An 18,006-nucleotide genomic window follows, 5' to 3' on the forward strand; every position below is an offset into this window, starting at 1 on the left:
GCTGCCTCACAGGCAGCTGAGCGCGGTCTGGGGAGAGGTCTGGGGAGGCCGCCGGCCACCTCCCACCCCTGCTCTGCAAAGCCACTGAGGGGCCCGCTGATGTTGCTTGCCCGGAACTGAATGCTTTACTGACTGATTTACTGATTTATTTTGTGTGTGTAAGGGCGAATAGCCATCGGTTTTGTCCGTAAAAAAGAGAAGTTTAGTTGTCACCAGAAGCTCTCACGTACAGCAGCTTTAAATGGCGTGTGCGCAGCGAGCTTGCTTGGTCCCTTCAGGATGTGCGGCCTGGGTACCTGGGGAAGGCAGGTGCCGGTTCAAAGCACTGGTTTCTGTCTGGGAAGGGAGGAGGGCTCTTCCAGAGTGCTCTGCGGCTTTCTTTGCTGGTTTGGACTCTGCCAAGCAGCCCTGCTCTCGCGCTTACCTTGGGTGGAGGTCCTGCAATATGGTACATCTATGTCCTCAATGTTTGTTTTGGTGGTTTTTGTTTGTGTGTTTGGTTTTTTTTCCTTGAAATTTGGGTTTAGGGGCTGAAATAGGAGGGAATATGTTTTCTTTGACACATCCTATTTATCAGCTATAAGTATAGGATTACAGGGAAGAAGTGTGTTTCATCTAGTTGTCCAATACTTGTGCCTAGCTGTTTCATCTGCTCAAATGTCTGTTTACTTTTCAACTTTTATAATTGCTTTGCAGAGCATTAATAGAGACACTTCTTATGTAAAAAGATTTTTGAACCATTATGATAGGATTTGGTAGCCGAGACTTACTGATGAAGTTTGTGTAAAAGCCAGACTGCAGTTGTTAGATCACCACTAGGGGAGTAATAACATGTACTTGTTAGAAAATGAGACTTCAGATGAAGTTCATAATGTAAATGGTTACGTTAGGTCAATATGAAGAAGAAGCTTCCAGAAAAAATTACTTGACTACTCAGTCCTACAGGGCAAGGAAGGGCTGGATGTACTAGAATTTTGTTAAAGCATAATCCAACGGATTGTTGGATTGCACATTGTGCATGCCAATGATGCATTTGTATTCTCAAGCACTACTCTTGGAATAACGCTTTTAATTTCTGCTGATTTATGTGGATGTAATTGTGATGAGTATTCAAAAGATCTGAAGGTGGGTAGCATCTTTATGGCAGCTTTGTAAAAGGCTTTAAGGCAGTATTTTTTCCACATGTGCTGTTAAGTGTCACAAATTTAAGAGAATGAGCTTCATTAAATCCAGTAGTATTACTCTGAGGCAAAATGTTACTGTCTTACTTTGCCCTTCAGCAAGGAGAACAGCATCCATATTGTCCATATGCCATCTGGTTGACCATATTATCAATGTGAAACAGGGAAAAAAGGCAAAATTAGCCCTTGGCATTACCTTTCTGTGAGGTTTGAATACTTCAACTAGCGTAGTAAGGATTTGAAGAGTGATCTGGATAGTAGTAAACAAAGTTTACTTGCATGTTGATTGTTTTTCTGGAAGAGTTGGCTATCGACTTTGGACTAATATGATGTTGATCAGTTCAGCATGTATACATGAAGTTCTATAGCATCAGTAAGATATTATGTGAGCTTGGAGTTCCCTTTTTATTAGATTTACAAATTCCTGCCTGGAATTAATGTGGTTCTATATGTAGGAAGAACTGAATAAATTTAACAAAAAGTAATGAACAGAAATCATCGAGCCAAAACAAGTAAGTTGAAAAGTCTGAAACGGAGATGTGTATCACTTGGTGCTCTGACAATATTCTGCTTCAGGCAAGCAGATGGAAGAGAATAAAAGCCAAACTGAGCTTTCATTCACAAGGTCAATTCTCTGACTTGAGAATGAAAATAGTGTGAGATAGCATTCTGTAATAAGGCTGTGGAGGCTTCACACTGTATTTGTCCTGTTGTAGGCTTCAAGGGAAATTTGCATGTTTCAGCAAAATTATAAAATTTATTCCCAGTCCTAGTTTCTCATCCTGAGAGGTCCTCCATTCTCGAAGAGCATCTGCTACAGTAGGTATCTGCAGAAGGTTTCGCTAGAAATCACCATATACTGACAGTTATGTCTAGTGATGAATTAAATTAAGCACTTCTGTTTTGTCTGCAAAAAGGTTTTACTGATATGGCTAGATCATCACAGAATACTGTAATTTTACACTCCTACTCAAAATGGCTGTGGTGGCAAGTCAGCTGCTTATTTTAACTGCCTGGTATTTGATTGTGAGAAGATTGTTTTTCTAGAGGACAGGTAGGAGTGGATGAGGAAAGGATCTTTTCTGTATGCATATTTAAGATACCTTTAAATTTCTTGCAGTGATCCTCAGGTTCTGAATGTGAATTTTCATGTAGTGAATGGTTTTCAAGGAACTGCAAATTGCAAGGAACATGTCAGCAGGTGAAAAGTACTTTTGGGTATCCAAATTGGTTAACTTAACAGCTCCCAAATCTCCGAAGATGAAATATTTTAAAATGGTGCTTCTTCCCTCTGCCCCCTCTCTCCCTCCTCCCTGAAAAAAAGGAAAAAGAAAAAATTTGTTGCGGCACAAAAAACTGAGATTACTAATGCATTTCTCGTGGGACAAATCTGACACCACTGTCTGCAAAGTGTTTCAGACAAATGCATTCAGGAATAGCTGTGAGAAACTACAGGTTGAAAAATACAGAGTATGTTCTTAATCAGCCTTCTTTACAAACTCATAGGTGCAATTTTAACTTCTGTTTCCTCACCTCTGACAAGAACTAACTTTTTTTTTTTTTAATTACTTTTCATTCAGTGTGTTAAGTATTCAAAAAGTGTGAAAAAAAAAGAAACCTGCCAGGACTATGTCTGTTTTTCAGCCCTTTTCAAACTTCTGTTTGTGTACGCTGAGGAGTATCTGCCCCTTTGTGCTTTGTAACCAGAAGTTATCAGTAGCAGCAATGGCTGTGTGTGGACACCTGCTGCAAGTCAGGAAGCAGATAAATTTTTCCTCTTGATTTGTGTAAAGTCTGCTGAAAGATTTTCTGCCGGCTTGGATCAGCTTGTTCAGTGACTACCAACTGAATTTTACTTATGAAACTGATGTGGAATAATGTTTGGAGAATCATCAAGCAATACAAAAACAATGGGAATGTACAGAGAAGGAAAAATATTTCCAGAATTAATTCCCTCTCCAGCCAGAAGGTTCTGACCTTTTCTCTGGCACTCTCCATACTGTGTGATGAATATTATTGAAGAGCTCAAGGTTGTTTTTCTGCTGCATCCAGAAATGCTGGATGTTTAGCAAAACAAGTGCGAATTCTGATATGTTGCTAGATAAACACACTGTGTGACGGTGACACAGTCTGTGATGTCTGTTTCTAATCTGAGGAATTTGTTAACCCAGTAGGATATGGCAGTTAAAAATGTCCTCAAGGTGTAGAATCAGTCATTTACACACACTACTGGAACAAAGAAAGTTTGAGAGGCAGTATCAGAGACCAGAATCATAATGTCAGCCAACAAATAGGTTTCACACATCTGAAAGAAGAAATTTCTCTCCTTTGTCTAAATTAATTCCTAAGGTACGTGGAAATGCGTGCTACATGACATACAAGTCAAGATTTCAGATTCCTAGAGTTCTTTTCAATGTTGTACCACATCAGTAAGGAAGTGTAAAGCCAAATAGTCATAATTAGCTCCTGTTGTATTAAAAAAAATATTTCAGTGTGAAAATCTCAGTGATATTAGCTCATTATCAGCTTCCTGCTTCTTTCAGTTGCTTTTCCAGATCTAATTGATTTTGCCATTTGTAGGAGGTGTTGGATATCAGTAATTGTAGGTTTAATTGCAAATGAGAGAAATGAGAGAACCACAGTGTGCTTCACTGTAGTGGTCATCTCCCAGTAGATGGTGCCATTGTGAAATGCAATTTATGCTGATAAGTACAAACTTTCAGCAATCTACAGAGTTTCTGTAAAGTGTAGAGCTTCTAGACTTTTGGAAAAAAATGTTAATTTCTTTGATGTTCTTTGTAAATATTCAAATCCAGGGATATAATTAATTTTTTATTCTTCTCTAGGGAGGTACTAAGAGACACTTAAAATATAAGACAAATTATGCAAATGTGCCACATTCAAGATAAGACAATATACCCCAAAAATATATGTAGAGCAAACTCAGTTCATTCCTAGTTCCCCAGGGATTTGTCTAGACTTGTGAAAACAGCAACGTTTGTTATAATTCTATTATCTATGACTATTCTGAGACAGAAAGTAATAATTAAGCAAAACAGTCCACGGTTGTAAGGAGCCAAAACGATTAAACGATTATACATGTCAGGGATTGGAGGATTAGAAATCAGAGCTGTTTTTCGATTGTTGATTTAGTTACTGGAAAGCCTGTGTTGACTTCAGTATAGATGGACACAGATGTCTGAATTTTTATAAATTTTAAAATAAGATTTAGAAAAAAGCCAAACATTTGTCGATATACCTCTATAGCAATTAACTGTTTTTAAAATCAGTGAACTTATACAAGAAATTATGTGGAACCTCTATTACCAGGGACAAGATCTGATCACCCCACAGTGTTATGTTAAGACAAATGTTTTGACAATAAATCAGCAAGATAGAACTTGAAGGCAACACGTGTAAAGACTTCATCTTTTCTGAAGAAAGTAAACTGCCATCAGGAACTGAGCATTTGAGACCAGGAGAGAAAGTATAGCGGCCCCAGAAGATTCGCTGGAATCAGCGTGTGCTCTGTGAGGAAGTAAGACGTCAGTCCTAAAGATCAGCACTGTGGTGTGCTCTTTACTGTCATGCCAGCCGGCTGGAAAGTGAATGAAAACAAACAGCTGAAATATGGTGTGAACTCCTAGCTTCCTTTCCTGTCATAAGGGACTGGCTGAAAACATTGTATTCGCAGAGGGAAAAATTTGAAAATCTTATTCAGCATTTTGCCCTTAGTTAGGAAAATAGGCTTTGCTTCTGATTTTAAGCAAAGCTCTTCTCAGATGACAGAGCTGGTGGGTTTTAGGAAATGTCATATGTAAGCAAGTAGTGGGGGACCCAGCCAGCAGAAACAGGGATCGTGAATTCCCAGATGAGCACAACTTTAATGTTTAAGGGTCCTATTAATTGGGCAGTAGATTAAATGTAATGATTCCTATAGGTTTCAAATGGTATTGCATCAGATTATAATGACTATTCTGTCTGCCTCAGAAGGTGTGTTGCATTTTTGAGGTCAATCCTGCTTTTCCCAGAAATATTACAGGGACTGAATAGAGTTCTTTAGATGACATATATTACAATAATTTTGATTTTATGTATTTCAGAAAAACGTATTTTGAGAGATTACAATAAGATGACTTAGGAAAATATGCAGCTGTATTACTGGCACAGGTACTTTTAAGTTTAAATTCTTTAAGTCAATCTGATTTCCAGTTTAACAATGGAAGATGGTCTCAAGCCATTCTTTTGCATTTGAAATGCTTTTCTCCCGAGGTTCATAATGTTTTCGCTTAAATTCCTGTGGTTGAATTTAGTTCTTGGATTTTGGTCAATACCAGCTAGATTTTCCTCTCCGAGGCAATGTTGAGGGCCTATCAAGAATATGACAGTCTAATTGGCCTGTGAGATCTTATGAAATATCCTTCACTTGGGAGTGACCTCTCACAACAGCCTCAGGTTTTGGCATCATTAAACCTTGCTCCTGACCCACTTCATCCTAAAAGCTGGCCTTTCTGGTTCTGAGCTCAACCATATTGGCTCACTCTGAAGGGCATTGGCCCACATGTACTTTCTCCTTCTGTCGCTGTGGCCTTTGTCCCCTCCGTGGGAAAGACTGGTGTGGTTTTGCTGAGCTTTGTATGTCCTGTTTAATTCTTTTATGGGGAAAGGGGGAAATCTCCTTCCTTCCTAATTTTCGTTATCAATAGCAAAAGTTGATCTACCTTTGTTCTCCACCTGCCATGTGTCATCATCCTCTTTTCCTTTACCTGGCTCTGGAGACCACTGTTGGCAACCAGCCAAACCATCAGTCTTTTGTTGGTGGTATATTTCAAACAGACTGGAGTAAGCAGAACAAATACTATTGCTAGCTAACCAGCTTACTTCTTAGTCATTCACTGCTATGACTATTGTGCCATTCTGTACTCCCTCCCTGCAAAATAGCTAGATAGATGATTGTTCATATTGCCAATACATTGTTAAACAGATGAGTGTTTCCCTCCTGTTTCCTCCTGCAAAATACCACACTTGTGTGTGTAATATAAGCATTAAAGTACACTTACAGCTTTAAACTATTGTTTTTGGGGAAAAAATACAGTTTTTGTTGACCCCAGGAGAAGAAAAAAAAAAAAGGTGTTTCATATAAACAGTGAAGCTTATGAGAACTGTATGTCTCATTTATAGGCTTCTGTGAATGTAGTATTAGTATTTAGTATTGTTTTAAGCAGCGTTTTAACAAGTTTGGAAAATGTCACTAGAAGGAAAGCATTCCTACAAAGGAAAGAATCAAAGGGATTAAGAGTCAAGCACTCGATTTTCAAGAATAACTAAATCACTGCTTAGGGAGTTCTGGAACACAGAACTTGAGAAACACTTTTTGAAGGGCAGGATTTCAACACACTGTATCAAGCCTATAGGCTGAATCAATATTAGGGCTGAAGCGGAATGACTTCTGTCTGACTTAAAAGAGGACTGGTAACTGAGAAAGGAATATCCTGAACAACTGAAAGGTACTGAACATTGAATTCCTTAAAGTTACAGAGTAATTTTTTTCTGGAAAAACGAAATGGTGCTTAAATCTGCCACTTCTGCAATGTCAGATTATTTAAGATTAAAAGCACATTCATATAAAGTAAGAAAAGTAGAAGAGGAAGTAGTGGACAGGACAGCATTTCTGTAATTCTCTTGCTTTCTTTGTTCTGTCCATCTCTCCCATCCCCTCCCCATCTGAATATCAAGAAACTGGTCATGGTAATGAGATTTTGGATAATTGTTACATTTTACTTTTTTCTTTTTTTTCACAACTTGTGTTCTTCAGAACAATTTCACCTAAATCAAAGCTGATGGCTACTGATTTACTGGTGTGCATGGTGGCTTTCATCCATAACCAGAAAAAAACCTCAATTTTGTTACAGGAAGTTGAGTAATTCAAGTGTTCTGAATTTTACATCAGTTCCTTACTGTATCTCAGGCTGACGTTTATACAAGTGGAAATTGAGGGCAAAATGCTGAAGTAGAATGTTTTGTAGCTTTTCCTCCTCTTATGATCACATTTGCTCAGTTTCTGCTTTCAGTGTTTTGGATGCAGAATTAATCATCCCTGATTTCAGGTTGGCTGTCATATTATCAGGCTGCTTACACCATTGCAAAAACTTAAGGAACTCAGAAGACATCAGAAGATCTCAGGGATGCCTGAATTCAAACAGCGTCAAGGGACTAGCAGATTTAACTCTTGCTCCAGCATGTTCTCTATTTCAGATTGTGCCAGTGCTGCTTCAGATTTCTGGAGGAATGAAACTTCCTGTGGTTCTTTTCTTGTGGGGTTTAAGTTTTATGATTGTATATGTTTTGCACTGTCCTAACTACATAAAATAAAATCTTGTGCAGTTTTGTGTTTTTTACATATGATGGTAGTATGAGAGGTCTGCCTGTCAATATTCTAGTCTAACACAACAGTAACTATGGTTTCTGAGATAATTTGAATTTTTTGGGCACCCTGCAGTAAAGCTGTTATTTGCCACAGCACAGATGAGAGACCTAAAAAGGGAGGTAAAGGAGAACAATGAATAATTATGTACCTGTATTTTCTGAAACAGTTCTCCATGTCAGGATGAAGGGAAATATTTGCTCAAGGAACTGCTGAGGTCAAATAGCAAAGGTAATTTGTGTTCATAAATGGTTAATTGTGACTTAAAAATACCCGTATTGACAGGAACTGCAGGATAAATGTCATTGGAACTTCTTGTTTTTTTAATACACCTTAAGAAATTAAACAAAGCAAATGCATTTGGTGGCGCCCTCAGGAAAAGTCCAGTCACTTCCTGAACAGTAATCTGCCTGTGAGCAGCAGATAGATTCTCATTGTTTGCCATTTCCAGTTTCCAGTAATGGGAACGATTACTTGATCTAGCCAGTTTCTGTTGAAGATCTGGGAAAACTTACAAATTTTAATGGCAAAATTTTATCTGTTTCCATAAAACAACAACAGAAAAAATCATAACCTGCTTTTGGTACCTGGAGACATCACTTCTGATGATGAATATTGTTTTATTTTGGAATTAAGTGTCTGTTCTTCAGAAACGAGATGTATCTTGCTCTTCTGGTGATTTTCTTGCAGTGTAAGTTTGATAACTAAATGTCTGGGTGGGTACATGTGTTTCTGGTTTGTTTGGGGCTTGTTGGGGCTTTTTTACTGTTTCCCGTTGCTGTCTCTCAATCTGTAAGCTTTGAAAATAACATTTCTTTTCATTTTTTCCCAGGTTCAGAACTTTACACTCAGGAGGAAGGCAAGTAATTATAGTTGGTTTTCTTCACATACAAATTTAAAATAAGTAATTTAACTAATTCCTCAGTTGTTGATGTGCATCCATAACAGAGTTTATCTGGATTTGCTGTACTGTAGCTCAGTACAAGATATGGGCATGCAAAAAAAAAAAAAAATTACTTGGTGGTGTTTCTTGGTATAGTGTTTAAATGAGAAATGTGCTGCTCATACTTTAAGAAGTGTTTTGGTGAAATCTTTCCTAGAGTAATTTGCTTTACTGAGGCATACAAGAGAAAAGACGGGAGAGGAAATTTAATTACTAGCATTTTGGTTTGGTATTTAACAAACTGTTTTGTGCCCACAAGCAAGGAGGTAGGATAAAATTATAGAATATAAGCTAAGGGCACTCTCTTGCTCTTTTTCTTCCAAAAGAAAAGCTCATGTTTGAGCAGAGTATAGAACTTGTGTTCTGAAAGGAATGCGCTTACTTTTATGTTATCATCTTGCTGACTTCCAGCACGTACACTCTACATACTTCATTTTTTCCATCACTAGGGAGAAATGTTTGCTTCTTGTTGTCATGTAGTGTATTCGCATGCAAAAAAAATTACAATTTTTGCATTGGTTTTATGCCCAAAACTCTCTTTAGCAAGGACAATCTATAATTAGCTGGTAAGTGTACATGGCAAGGGACTTCTTTAGATGCAGAAAAGTTTTCCTGCAGCAAATTCGTAATACAAATCCAGGCCAAAATGGGCATACCCAAAAGCTGTAAGTTCTAAAGGAAGACAAAGTGAATGAACCCATAAATCTTTCTCTATATTTATTCATCTAGCTGTGTGAACAAAAATATTAATTCTACCAGGATTCTAATAATTTTAAAATTTTAAGCTACAAATTATTTATCATTGCTGTGGTTATAAACACAGAAGCACTATATATCTTAATGCTATTATAAACTTTATTTCTTGAAGTGCTTATCAATTAATTTTTTTAATAGAAATATTTTATTTAGTATATTTTTGCAGGGACTAACATAGCTAAATTTATTCAAAGCATTGCTTCTGCAAGTGATTCTGTATTTTAATTAATCAGGGTATGATTGCTATGGTCTCTTGAGAGTACGATTGCTGGACTGCCAGTGATGTAAAGTTAGGCATGTGCATGTTTGCTTGCAGAACTTGAACCTAAATATCTCCTGTTACACTCTAGTTATCCTAAACTAGAAATTTAAGATTCTCGCAAGCTTGTGGGGATGTTTAAACTGGAATTTGCTGAATGACATAACCCTAACCTTACTTTCAGATAAAAAATACTGGGATAACTCCATGAATTTCTGCTAATTGGGGGTGAATTGGCTTGGGGTTTAATACAACTCTAATCAGGGTTTTACTGTCATTTTTCAGTTTATTCAGACAAGTATAAATACAAAATTTTGTTCACCTCTTGGATCTCCTGCCAATTAGAGTTGAAGACAACAAACCATGAGAAATAAGGAAAACTAAGAAGTAGCTGCAAACCTATTTCAGTGTCCTCTGTGTCTTCTAGGGAATTTAGTAGATTTGGCCAAGATCATGGCCAAATCAATGATTGTCTCAGTCCCCCAAGGCAAAGACTGAGCAGATGGACAGCGTGTGCTGTGACAATCAGTAGTTGCCACTAATATATCTGTGGAAGGTAAAGCTGGTACCACCGTCGACATCTGTGAGATCTGATCACAAAAATTATAACACCTGTTACTAGGGTACAATGAATTAATTTTTATGACTAACATGTAGCAGCTTGAGATAACAGTATTATGTTGGACTAATTGAAAATAAATATAACACTTTTTTATTATTTCCATCCAGTTTTTACTTTCAACGCAGTTGAAATCAAGGTTCAGCCATCTGTCAAAGTAAAGAATGGAGCTCCTATGTCAATTGTCTGCCATGCTGATATTAGCAAAAGTACTGATTTCCAGCTGAAGCATAATTTTACAATTTTTAAGGATGGCAAGCTTGTGTTCATGACTGTATCAGACAAAGGAGATGCACAATATGAAATACCTATGGCTAGATCTTCAGATACAGGAGATTATGAATGTACTGTGGAAGCAGGCAGAAAGACAAAATCTAGTAGCTCCTTACATGTTTGGGTAACAGGTGAGTATTCCTGCAAACATGGCAGTTTTCTAAGATACAGAAAGGCAACAACCTTCATGGGGAAGTAATAATAGTCAGTGCTAAATAGGATGTCTTGAAAGTGGTTTTTATCCATAGACGTCACAGTACTTTACAAGAGTTTAGTACTAAATCCCAATGTTAAGGCAGAGAAATGAAATACTATCCCAAGGCTACCTGGCAGATCAGTGATAGTCAGGAATGCAATCTGTGCCGCCATCCCCTCTGTCCTGAGCCTCTGTTCCCTAGACTAGAGAAAGTACTAGTTGTAAAAGCTTGTGCCTATAGATCATAAACATGATGGTGTAGGAGGGGCAAGATTACTGGAATAGTTGGAAATGAAGTAGAGAGATTCTCACCTTGCGATAGCCGTTGCCAAAGCTAGCATGAACTGTGGACTACTTTTGTAGACAATGTTACATTAGTCTTGTTCTTTCATCTCTTATGAGAACAGGGGGCACCTCCATCTATACTCTTTCTAGCCACATGTTCTTGACTGCAAGTGCCATTTTTCCCCTTGGAAAAGCAACTTGTAAAGAATTTGTTCAGCATTAATTAGTTACAGGGGTTTGCAGAGCCTGTAATTTTTCTTCAGAAGCCTGCACCTCGAGGTCCTGAAGGTGGCATGACATTTAGTTTCTTCCCTTGCTCATTTCTGAGTGGCAATGGGAAACGCTGAGGAGGAAGTTGTCTTGCCTTCAAAACAGCAAGTTTCGTACTTCACACATTCCATCAAGATTGTATGCACCCACATATCAAAGGAATTTTCTTCAAAAGCTCAGTTCTTGCAAAATATTTGCATCTGTTCATTAGCATAAATCACTCCCATAGTCATTGGAGACAGTGTTTATTTTAGGATTATTCACTGTTCTATTTCTTTTCTTGTTTTCTGTTCTAAGGAATGACCAAGCCAATCCTAACTGCTGAGAAAAAAGAAGTTTTAGAGGGTGATGTTGTGAAATTACGTTGTGAGCTGCCAGAAGAAGTACCTCCTTTATATTTCTTTTTCCGAAAGATAAAGATGAATTCAACACCTAAAGAAAAACATGTATTTGAACCATACAGAAATTTTTCTGTAGTGGAATTTTCTGTTGAAGAGGGAGATAATATTTTACAATTTGATTGCTTTGGTAGAAGAACTGTAAAACTCGAATTTGAAAACTCAGAACACAGCAACAAAACACTTGTTACAGTCAGGGGTAAGTTACTTAGCTTTTTTTTTTTTTTTACATTTCTTTGCTTGCTATAATTAAAAAGTTGGGTCATGAGTTTATGTGTATTCTCTTGCAGAACCATTTATAAAGCCTACTCTGAGTGCCAAGCCCTCAAATAATATTACAGAAGGAGACAGAATACAGTTTGAATGCTCAACTGTGGTAGCCCGAATGCGTGACATTGAAATCATACTCCAGAAAAACAAAACAATACTGAATAGTGTACGAGATGAGAAAAGTTTGAAATACTCTGCAGTAGCTACTCTAGAGGACAGTGGTGAATACCTGTGTAAGGTGGAGCAAGGGAGAGCATCTAAAACCACCAAACTGAATGTTGAAGTGTCAGGTAACACCTCTGTTCATCTTAAATTTTACTCAATAGATTAATATTTAAATTTAAATTTGGTAAAATTCAAGATCCAAGTGTAACCTCCAGATCCAAGTGTAAATTTTCCCTAAGTTAAAAGCTATTTAGATATAGATCAGAAACTGAAATGTTTCTGATTTTTGCCTGCCAGTACTTTCCAACTAAAATAATACATTCAGATATGTTTTCCCTGAAAATATTATTATATTAAAATAATATGATTGTTTTTTTCCCTGATTGTAAACTTTCAGTATGGCGTTCATTCTGTCTACCTTGAGCTTAGTAGTCATATTCCTTTAGGCTCAATTTGAATTTGTTTTCTTTTTATCTTTCAGAGTTATTCCCCAAGCCAATATTGGCTGCTTCTATGAATAAGCTGGATGAAAATAAAGAATTAACTTTGAGTTGCAGCATTAGTGGTTTTCGGAAAGCTAACTTCTCTATATTACGGAAAAATTCAAATGGAGACATCTGGTTGAAAAATTCTAGAAACTTAACAATGAGAGTTAATGTGAATGATACTGGGTCCTATATCTGTAAAGCTGAAGTAAAAGGAATAGTCAAGGAAAGCAAACCTGTAAGGATAAATGTTTATGGTGAGTTGATACAGAGGCTTAGAACCCAATGATGGAAGGAAAAAGTCAAAACCGTAAGCTTATAAATAAGCACATCTGTTTACAGAATCGTTTTCTAGTCTGTGAACTAGCAGGGTTCTATTAGTTCTTGCAATATGAATTTCTGTGAGATGTGCTTGTAATCTTTAGCTGTAGAGGATTCAGCCTATCGTGATACAATCAAGTCAGACTTTTTCAGGGCTGGCCCAAGGAGAAGGAAGTTAGCATGTCTTCCTTCTGTTCCCTTGATTCTGCTAGGTGCCAAATAAACTCTCATTCATTACCATTTGCAGGAGCTGGGAATGTTCTGCAAACCTTTCACTCATCAGTTTGGTCTGAAACTTTGTCAGTGTCTGCCTTGAATCCCTCCCCTGACCCTCCAGGGAGAAAGCCGCGAGAGCCAGAGGTCATCTGGATAGCTCTACTCCAGAAAAGACCTATCAATACAACCCTTTCACCAGCACACTAATTATAAATACCCTAGTTTCCTTCCCTCTCATGGAATAAGCACAGTTGGTTCTCAGGTCTGTAAAGGGGGATTAACTGGGTTGTGATTCACTGTGCTGCAGAAACAGAGGTCCCTGATTAGGTGCTGCAGGATCCATCTCAGGTAATACATGCAATGGTACTTGCATATGTTTTTTGCTCTACAGACTTACTCTTTGGGTCAGAGCTAGTTCTGGAGTTTGGATGATCCACAGCTGTGTCACTGGTCCTTTTTTTTTTTCCTTTACATTCTCCTTATGTGCTATTTTTTTCTAAGTTTTATTATCTATGTTTTTATTTTATTCGTCACCCCCTGCTTCCACTCTTATCAATGAGGAAGAGCTTCCCAATAGAGGCTGTGTGTGCAAACTAGCTAAATATTGTATATTTATATGTTTTTTATAAAATAATATTGTATCTTTTGGCCTTATGCAGTGTAATTTGAACATTTTTTTCTTCATTCCCCTTTTAGCTCCAGTCTCCAAGCCAACTCTATCTGTTGTCGGTGGTTTGCCAGAGGTGGTGTTAGGGAAGCCTCTACGGTTAATCTGTCGTTCAGTGACAGGAACACCGCCAATAACATTCACATTCTACAAAGGAAATGAAGTTAAGAAAATAGTAATTAATGATACATATGCTACGTTCTTTGATGAAAATATTAGACAAAATGACAGAAGAGGATACAAATGTGATGCTAGAAATAATCACTCCAGTGGTGTGAAAACTAGCAGTATTCTAAACATCACAGTAATAGGTAAGTCTGTTTAATTCTTCTTGTGTAGTGTCATATTTTGATTTTTGAAACTGTAGCAGCAAATGATGGACTAAGCGAAGTGGATGTGAAACGTTTATAAATTTTTGCTCACTTGAATTACAAATAGTTGGAGATCGGTCTCACAGATTATTTGTCACTAAAGTAAAAATCTTGATAGTAATCTGAATCAAGTTAACTACAATTGAGTTTATTTTAATGTTAAAAATAGATCTGACTTGGAATCTTATAGAAGCTGTTTTAGTAAAATTTAGTGATTAAAAATTTCAGGACCAGATCTATTTTCTTCATGTTTGATTTTCATAGGACTGGATTAGATGTATACATAGTGATATTGAAGTTAGTCTATGATTTTACTCCTGGTAAAAGATGCAAATCTGCACTTTTAATAATCCATCTAAATTTATATAACACTTAGCAGTACTCCAAGAAGGGGAATGCAAGTGAAAAAGCTGTGATTTGCAAATGTGCTATTGACAGATTTGAAGAGAAACCAAAGCAAATAATAGTTCTGTAGTAGGCCACGTAAGACCAGTGTCAGGGCTGGTAACTCTTAAAACATGTGCGTGAAGTTTTCCCTGTTGTCACATGTGTAAGGGAGAGTTTTGTCTGGGTAGGATTTTTTAACCAGTGTACTGTGTTTCTGTAGATTTGTTTGGTGAACTCAGAGCAGATGGTAGTGAGGTTTCATGTGACAGTTTCTGGTTTAGATGCTAGTGGTTCAAAGGTTTGGCTTGAGAAAATTCACTGATTTAGATATGTTCTGTTCCCATCACAAGCCGTTCCCTGTGTGCCCCAAGAACTTATTTGTTAACAATAGGGTTTGCTGCAGGGCTTAAGAAAGTTTCTTGAGTATCCTGTAGCCAAGCTACAGATTGGACCTTGAATTTAATTTGAAAATCTAAGTTAAACAATTGTAGAGAACAGTGTATCTGTTTGAGGAAGCATACTGAAACCTTCTGCACTAGATAATGGTCCCTAACAGTTGTAGGCTTCATGTTGACAGATACTGTCTTGTTGGGGTTCATCTTTAATAGTGAATGAGGTAAGCAGAAATAATATTCTCCTAACTAAGTGGAAATAAAGCACTGATTGTGCTGCTGCTCCTGGAGGACTTGAGAATACCCTTAGTCTACAGAAGGAACCAACTAATTGTAGGTATTTACTTTTTATTAAAGGAAATAATACTTTGCCTGTAACATCTTCAAAATGTTTGTCTGCTCAGTAGTGTCACCTCTACTTTACTTTGTTCAGAGTTGGTCAGTTTTGTCGGTCTGACATAAAAAAATTTGAATACTTCGGTAGTGGTTTGGCAATACACAGTGAAAGATAATTAGAGCTGTGTATCCTGTGCATGTTGTTGACACCTATGTCAATATAATTTGACCAGATAGTAACCACATACAGCTATTGGAAAAAAAAATAGAGTTCTTTGGGACTGTAAGGGAATTGGTGGTGGAGGATCCATTTTAACTTTGTCTCCTAGCTACTTTTCTTGAATGTATCATCAGTATTTTAGATTTGCCTAACCTGATTACAGCAAAGTAGTCCAGGACCAGAGAAGTCTATTCTTGACCTGTTGAAAAGAAGAGAGAATCTTTCTCTACCAAGGAGTTTTCAGTTTTCTGTCCCAGCTTGAACCCAAATTGTGTAGCTATTGATAAGATAGACTTGTGGTTAACAGGCTGGTCTCTCTCCTGAGTTTTGACAGTGAGTTGTATATGACTAGAACAGATACATACAGAACTGTTGCGTTTCTTCTGAGTCAGTTGAATTATTGCACAGTTAAAGGACGTGCTCTCCACTCCGTGAGCCCCCAAACAGGTCTTTTAATACAGTATTTGCATTTGCCTAGCCTATAGAAGTAGGACTGCCCCTTAAGTTAAACAGTTCCACCAGGATGTGCTTTGCCAACCCTAGAGAGAAGCTGAATTATAAACCTCTGAAGGTATTTATCCAGTGAGATTTAAAGCCAAGGTAATTTGGTATAACAAGTAACAAATAAACAAATACAAAGCATAATCTTAGTCCATTAGCAAGTGGGTATTTCTTTGCTGGAACCAGTGTACCCCAGCTGTTAGAGCAGTGGTTCAGGATATATTGTCATGATGGAAGTTCTGAATAGAAAGTTGCATTTTGGAGCCTGGTGAGCCAGTCTTCTGCTGTCCACCACTCCTGAGGTGGCAGTTTTGAATTCACAGAATTCACAGAATGGTTAGGGTTGGAAGGGACCTCTGGAGATCATCTAGTCCAACCCCCCTGCCAGAGCAGGGTCACCTACAGCACGTTGCACAGGACACCGTCCAGGCGGGTTTTGAATGTCTCCAGAGTGGGAGACTCCACCACCTCTCTGGGCAGCCTGTTCCAGTGCTCCACTACCCTCAAAGTAAAGAAGTTCCTTCTCATGTTAAGATGGAACTTCCTATGTTCAAGTTTATGCCCATTACCCCTCGTCCTATCACTGGGCGCCACTGAAAAAAGAATTCTCTGTATTCTGTCTTTTCTGTCTGTACCAGATCTGAAAAAAGAGTTACGTTTTATAGAGCAATCCTCTCTGTCATGTGATCTGTTGCAGTAACCCACATCTTGTACCTAAATCTGCTTTCTGCTTCCTATCTAATACAAATACAACTTTTAGGACCAGCATCTTTTCATATCAGATTTGGTTTCCTCCTTCTGCTTCTGTACCAGTGTTGCCTTAATGACTCCTCCTTTACATCTGCATTGCGTTATCCATGACCCTGCCCCGAGCACATTTATAATATTTCCAGAGAAATTTTGTATAGTGATTTTTAGCAAAACAGATGCTTCATATCCCAAATATTTTGTGGAGCTACTAACATTCTACATGCCTTGCATCACAGAATGTACATACATTTTCCCCGATGTCATTTTAAGTGCTGATGCTCATTTGCTCTGTATATGCTAATATACTTAATTTGTAAAACAGCAAGCCTGTATCATCTTGGCTAACTTCTCTGTTTGCTGTGTTCTGTAACCATTAGAATTCGGGACTTGCTTCTGTCTTTGAAGAACTTGATCCAGTATCTGCTGATAGGCACTATTGTATATTAAAGGTTACAAGAAACATATGATACAGTTAGCATAAAATAAAATGTTAGTTAGCATAAAACTCTACATAACAATGAAAGCATAGCTACATAAGTTGAACTATAATTATTTACACTATCAAACTGCTGAGTGTATTATTTCTGAAAATTAAATAATTTGTAAGTTGAGGCCTCAGGGGCATCCAAAGGAGTTTAAGAAAAAAGGCTGACTGACTTCTCTGGAATGGATATAGTTTCCTTCTGTCTTCTTTGTTTCTTTATAGCGCCCTCTCTGTTTCTGGGTGTATAAAAATATTTATTAGAGGATACTGTTTGGCAAAGACTATTCTGAAAGATTAATACCATGCATTCAGTCTCTGTTTAACTAAGTAAAATGGCATTAAAGCAAGTATTTCTACAATAAAATATTTTGTCATCAAAGTTATTTCTACTAGTGCTAATATTTGTTTTCTTTGTGCCTTCCTCTGAACTTGCTACCACCCCCCGGGCAGTATTCCATATGGAGAAGTGGAAGATGGCAGTGAGACTGCTTTTCTCTGCTCTGTGAAAGAAGGATCTTGGCCAATCCTCTTCAGGATTTTTAGAAAAACTGATCATGAAGTTCTTCTGTTTGAAAAAAGTGAAAATGCAGACAGAGTCATGTGGCGCAAGGAAGCAATGAACAGGCAGGACACAGGGACGTATTACTGCGTGGCTTCTAATCGAGCTAATGTGGATGTGAAAAGCCATCCAATAACCATCAGTGGTAAGCTAACTTTTGTGATAAACTGCATGCTATGTCATTATGACAGGTGAGGTCATGTTATCTGGGATGTTATGAAGTATAACTCCCTTACTTCTTTTTGTTCCATCTTTGTCAGAAGTTAAATAGAGATCCA

The 18,006-nt window shown here is 37.6% G+C and overlaps 1 protein-coding gene across 1 annotated transcript in view; it reads left to right on the forward strand.

Moving 5' to 3' along the window:
• Nucleotides 1-8,038: 8,038 nt before the first annotated feature.
• The window catches only part of PECAM1 (platelet/endothelial cell adhesion molecule 1), a 32,846-nt gene continuing 22,878 nt past the window's right edge, over nt 8,039-18,006 (forward strand). The window contains 8 exon segments of the mRNA XM_009894785.1: nt 8,039-8,296; nt 8,438-8,464; nt 10,293-10,586; nt 11,504-11,803; nt 11,895-12,164; nt 12,521-12,781; nt 13,758-14,039; nt 17,550-17,873. Coding sequence (XP_009893087.1) covers nt 8,263-8,296; nt 8,438-8,464; nt 10,293-10,586; nt 11,504-11,803; nt 11,895-12,164; nt 12,521-12,781; nt 13,758-14,039; nt 17,550-17,873 — 1,792 coding nt within the window. The 5' untranslated portion in view covers nt 8,039-8,262.

This window comes from Charadrius vociferus, unplaced genomic scaffold (assembly GCF_000708025.1).
Source record: "Charadrius vociferus isolate BGI_N301 unplaced genomic scaffold, ASM70802v2 scaffold321, whole genome shotgun sequence".
NCBI classification, from domain to species: domain Eukaryota; kingdom Metazoa; phylum Chordata; class Aves; order Charadriiformes; family Charadriidae; genus Charadrius; species Charadrius vociferus.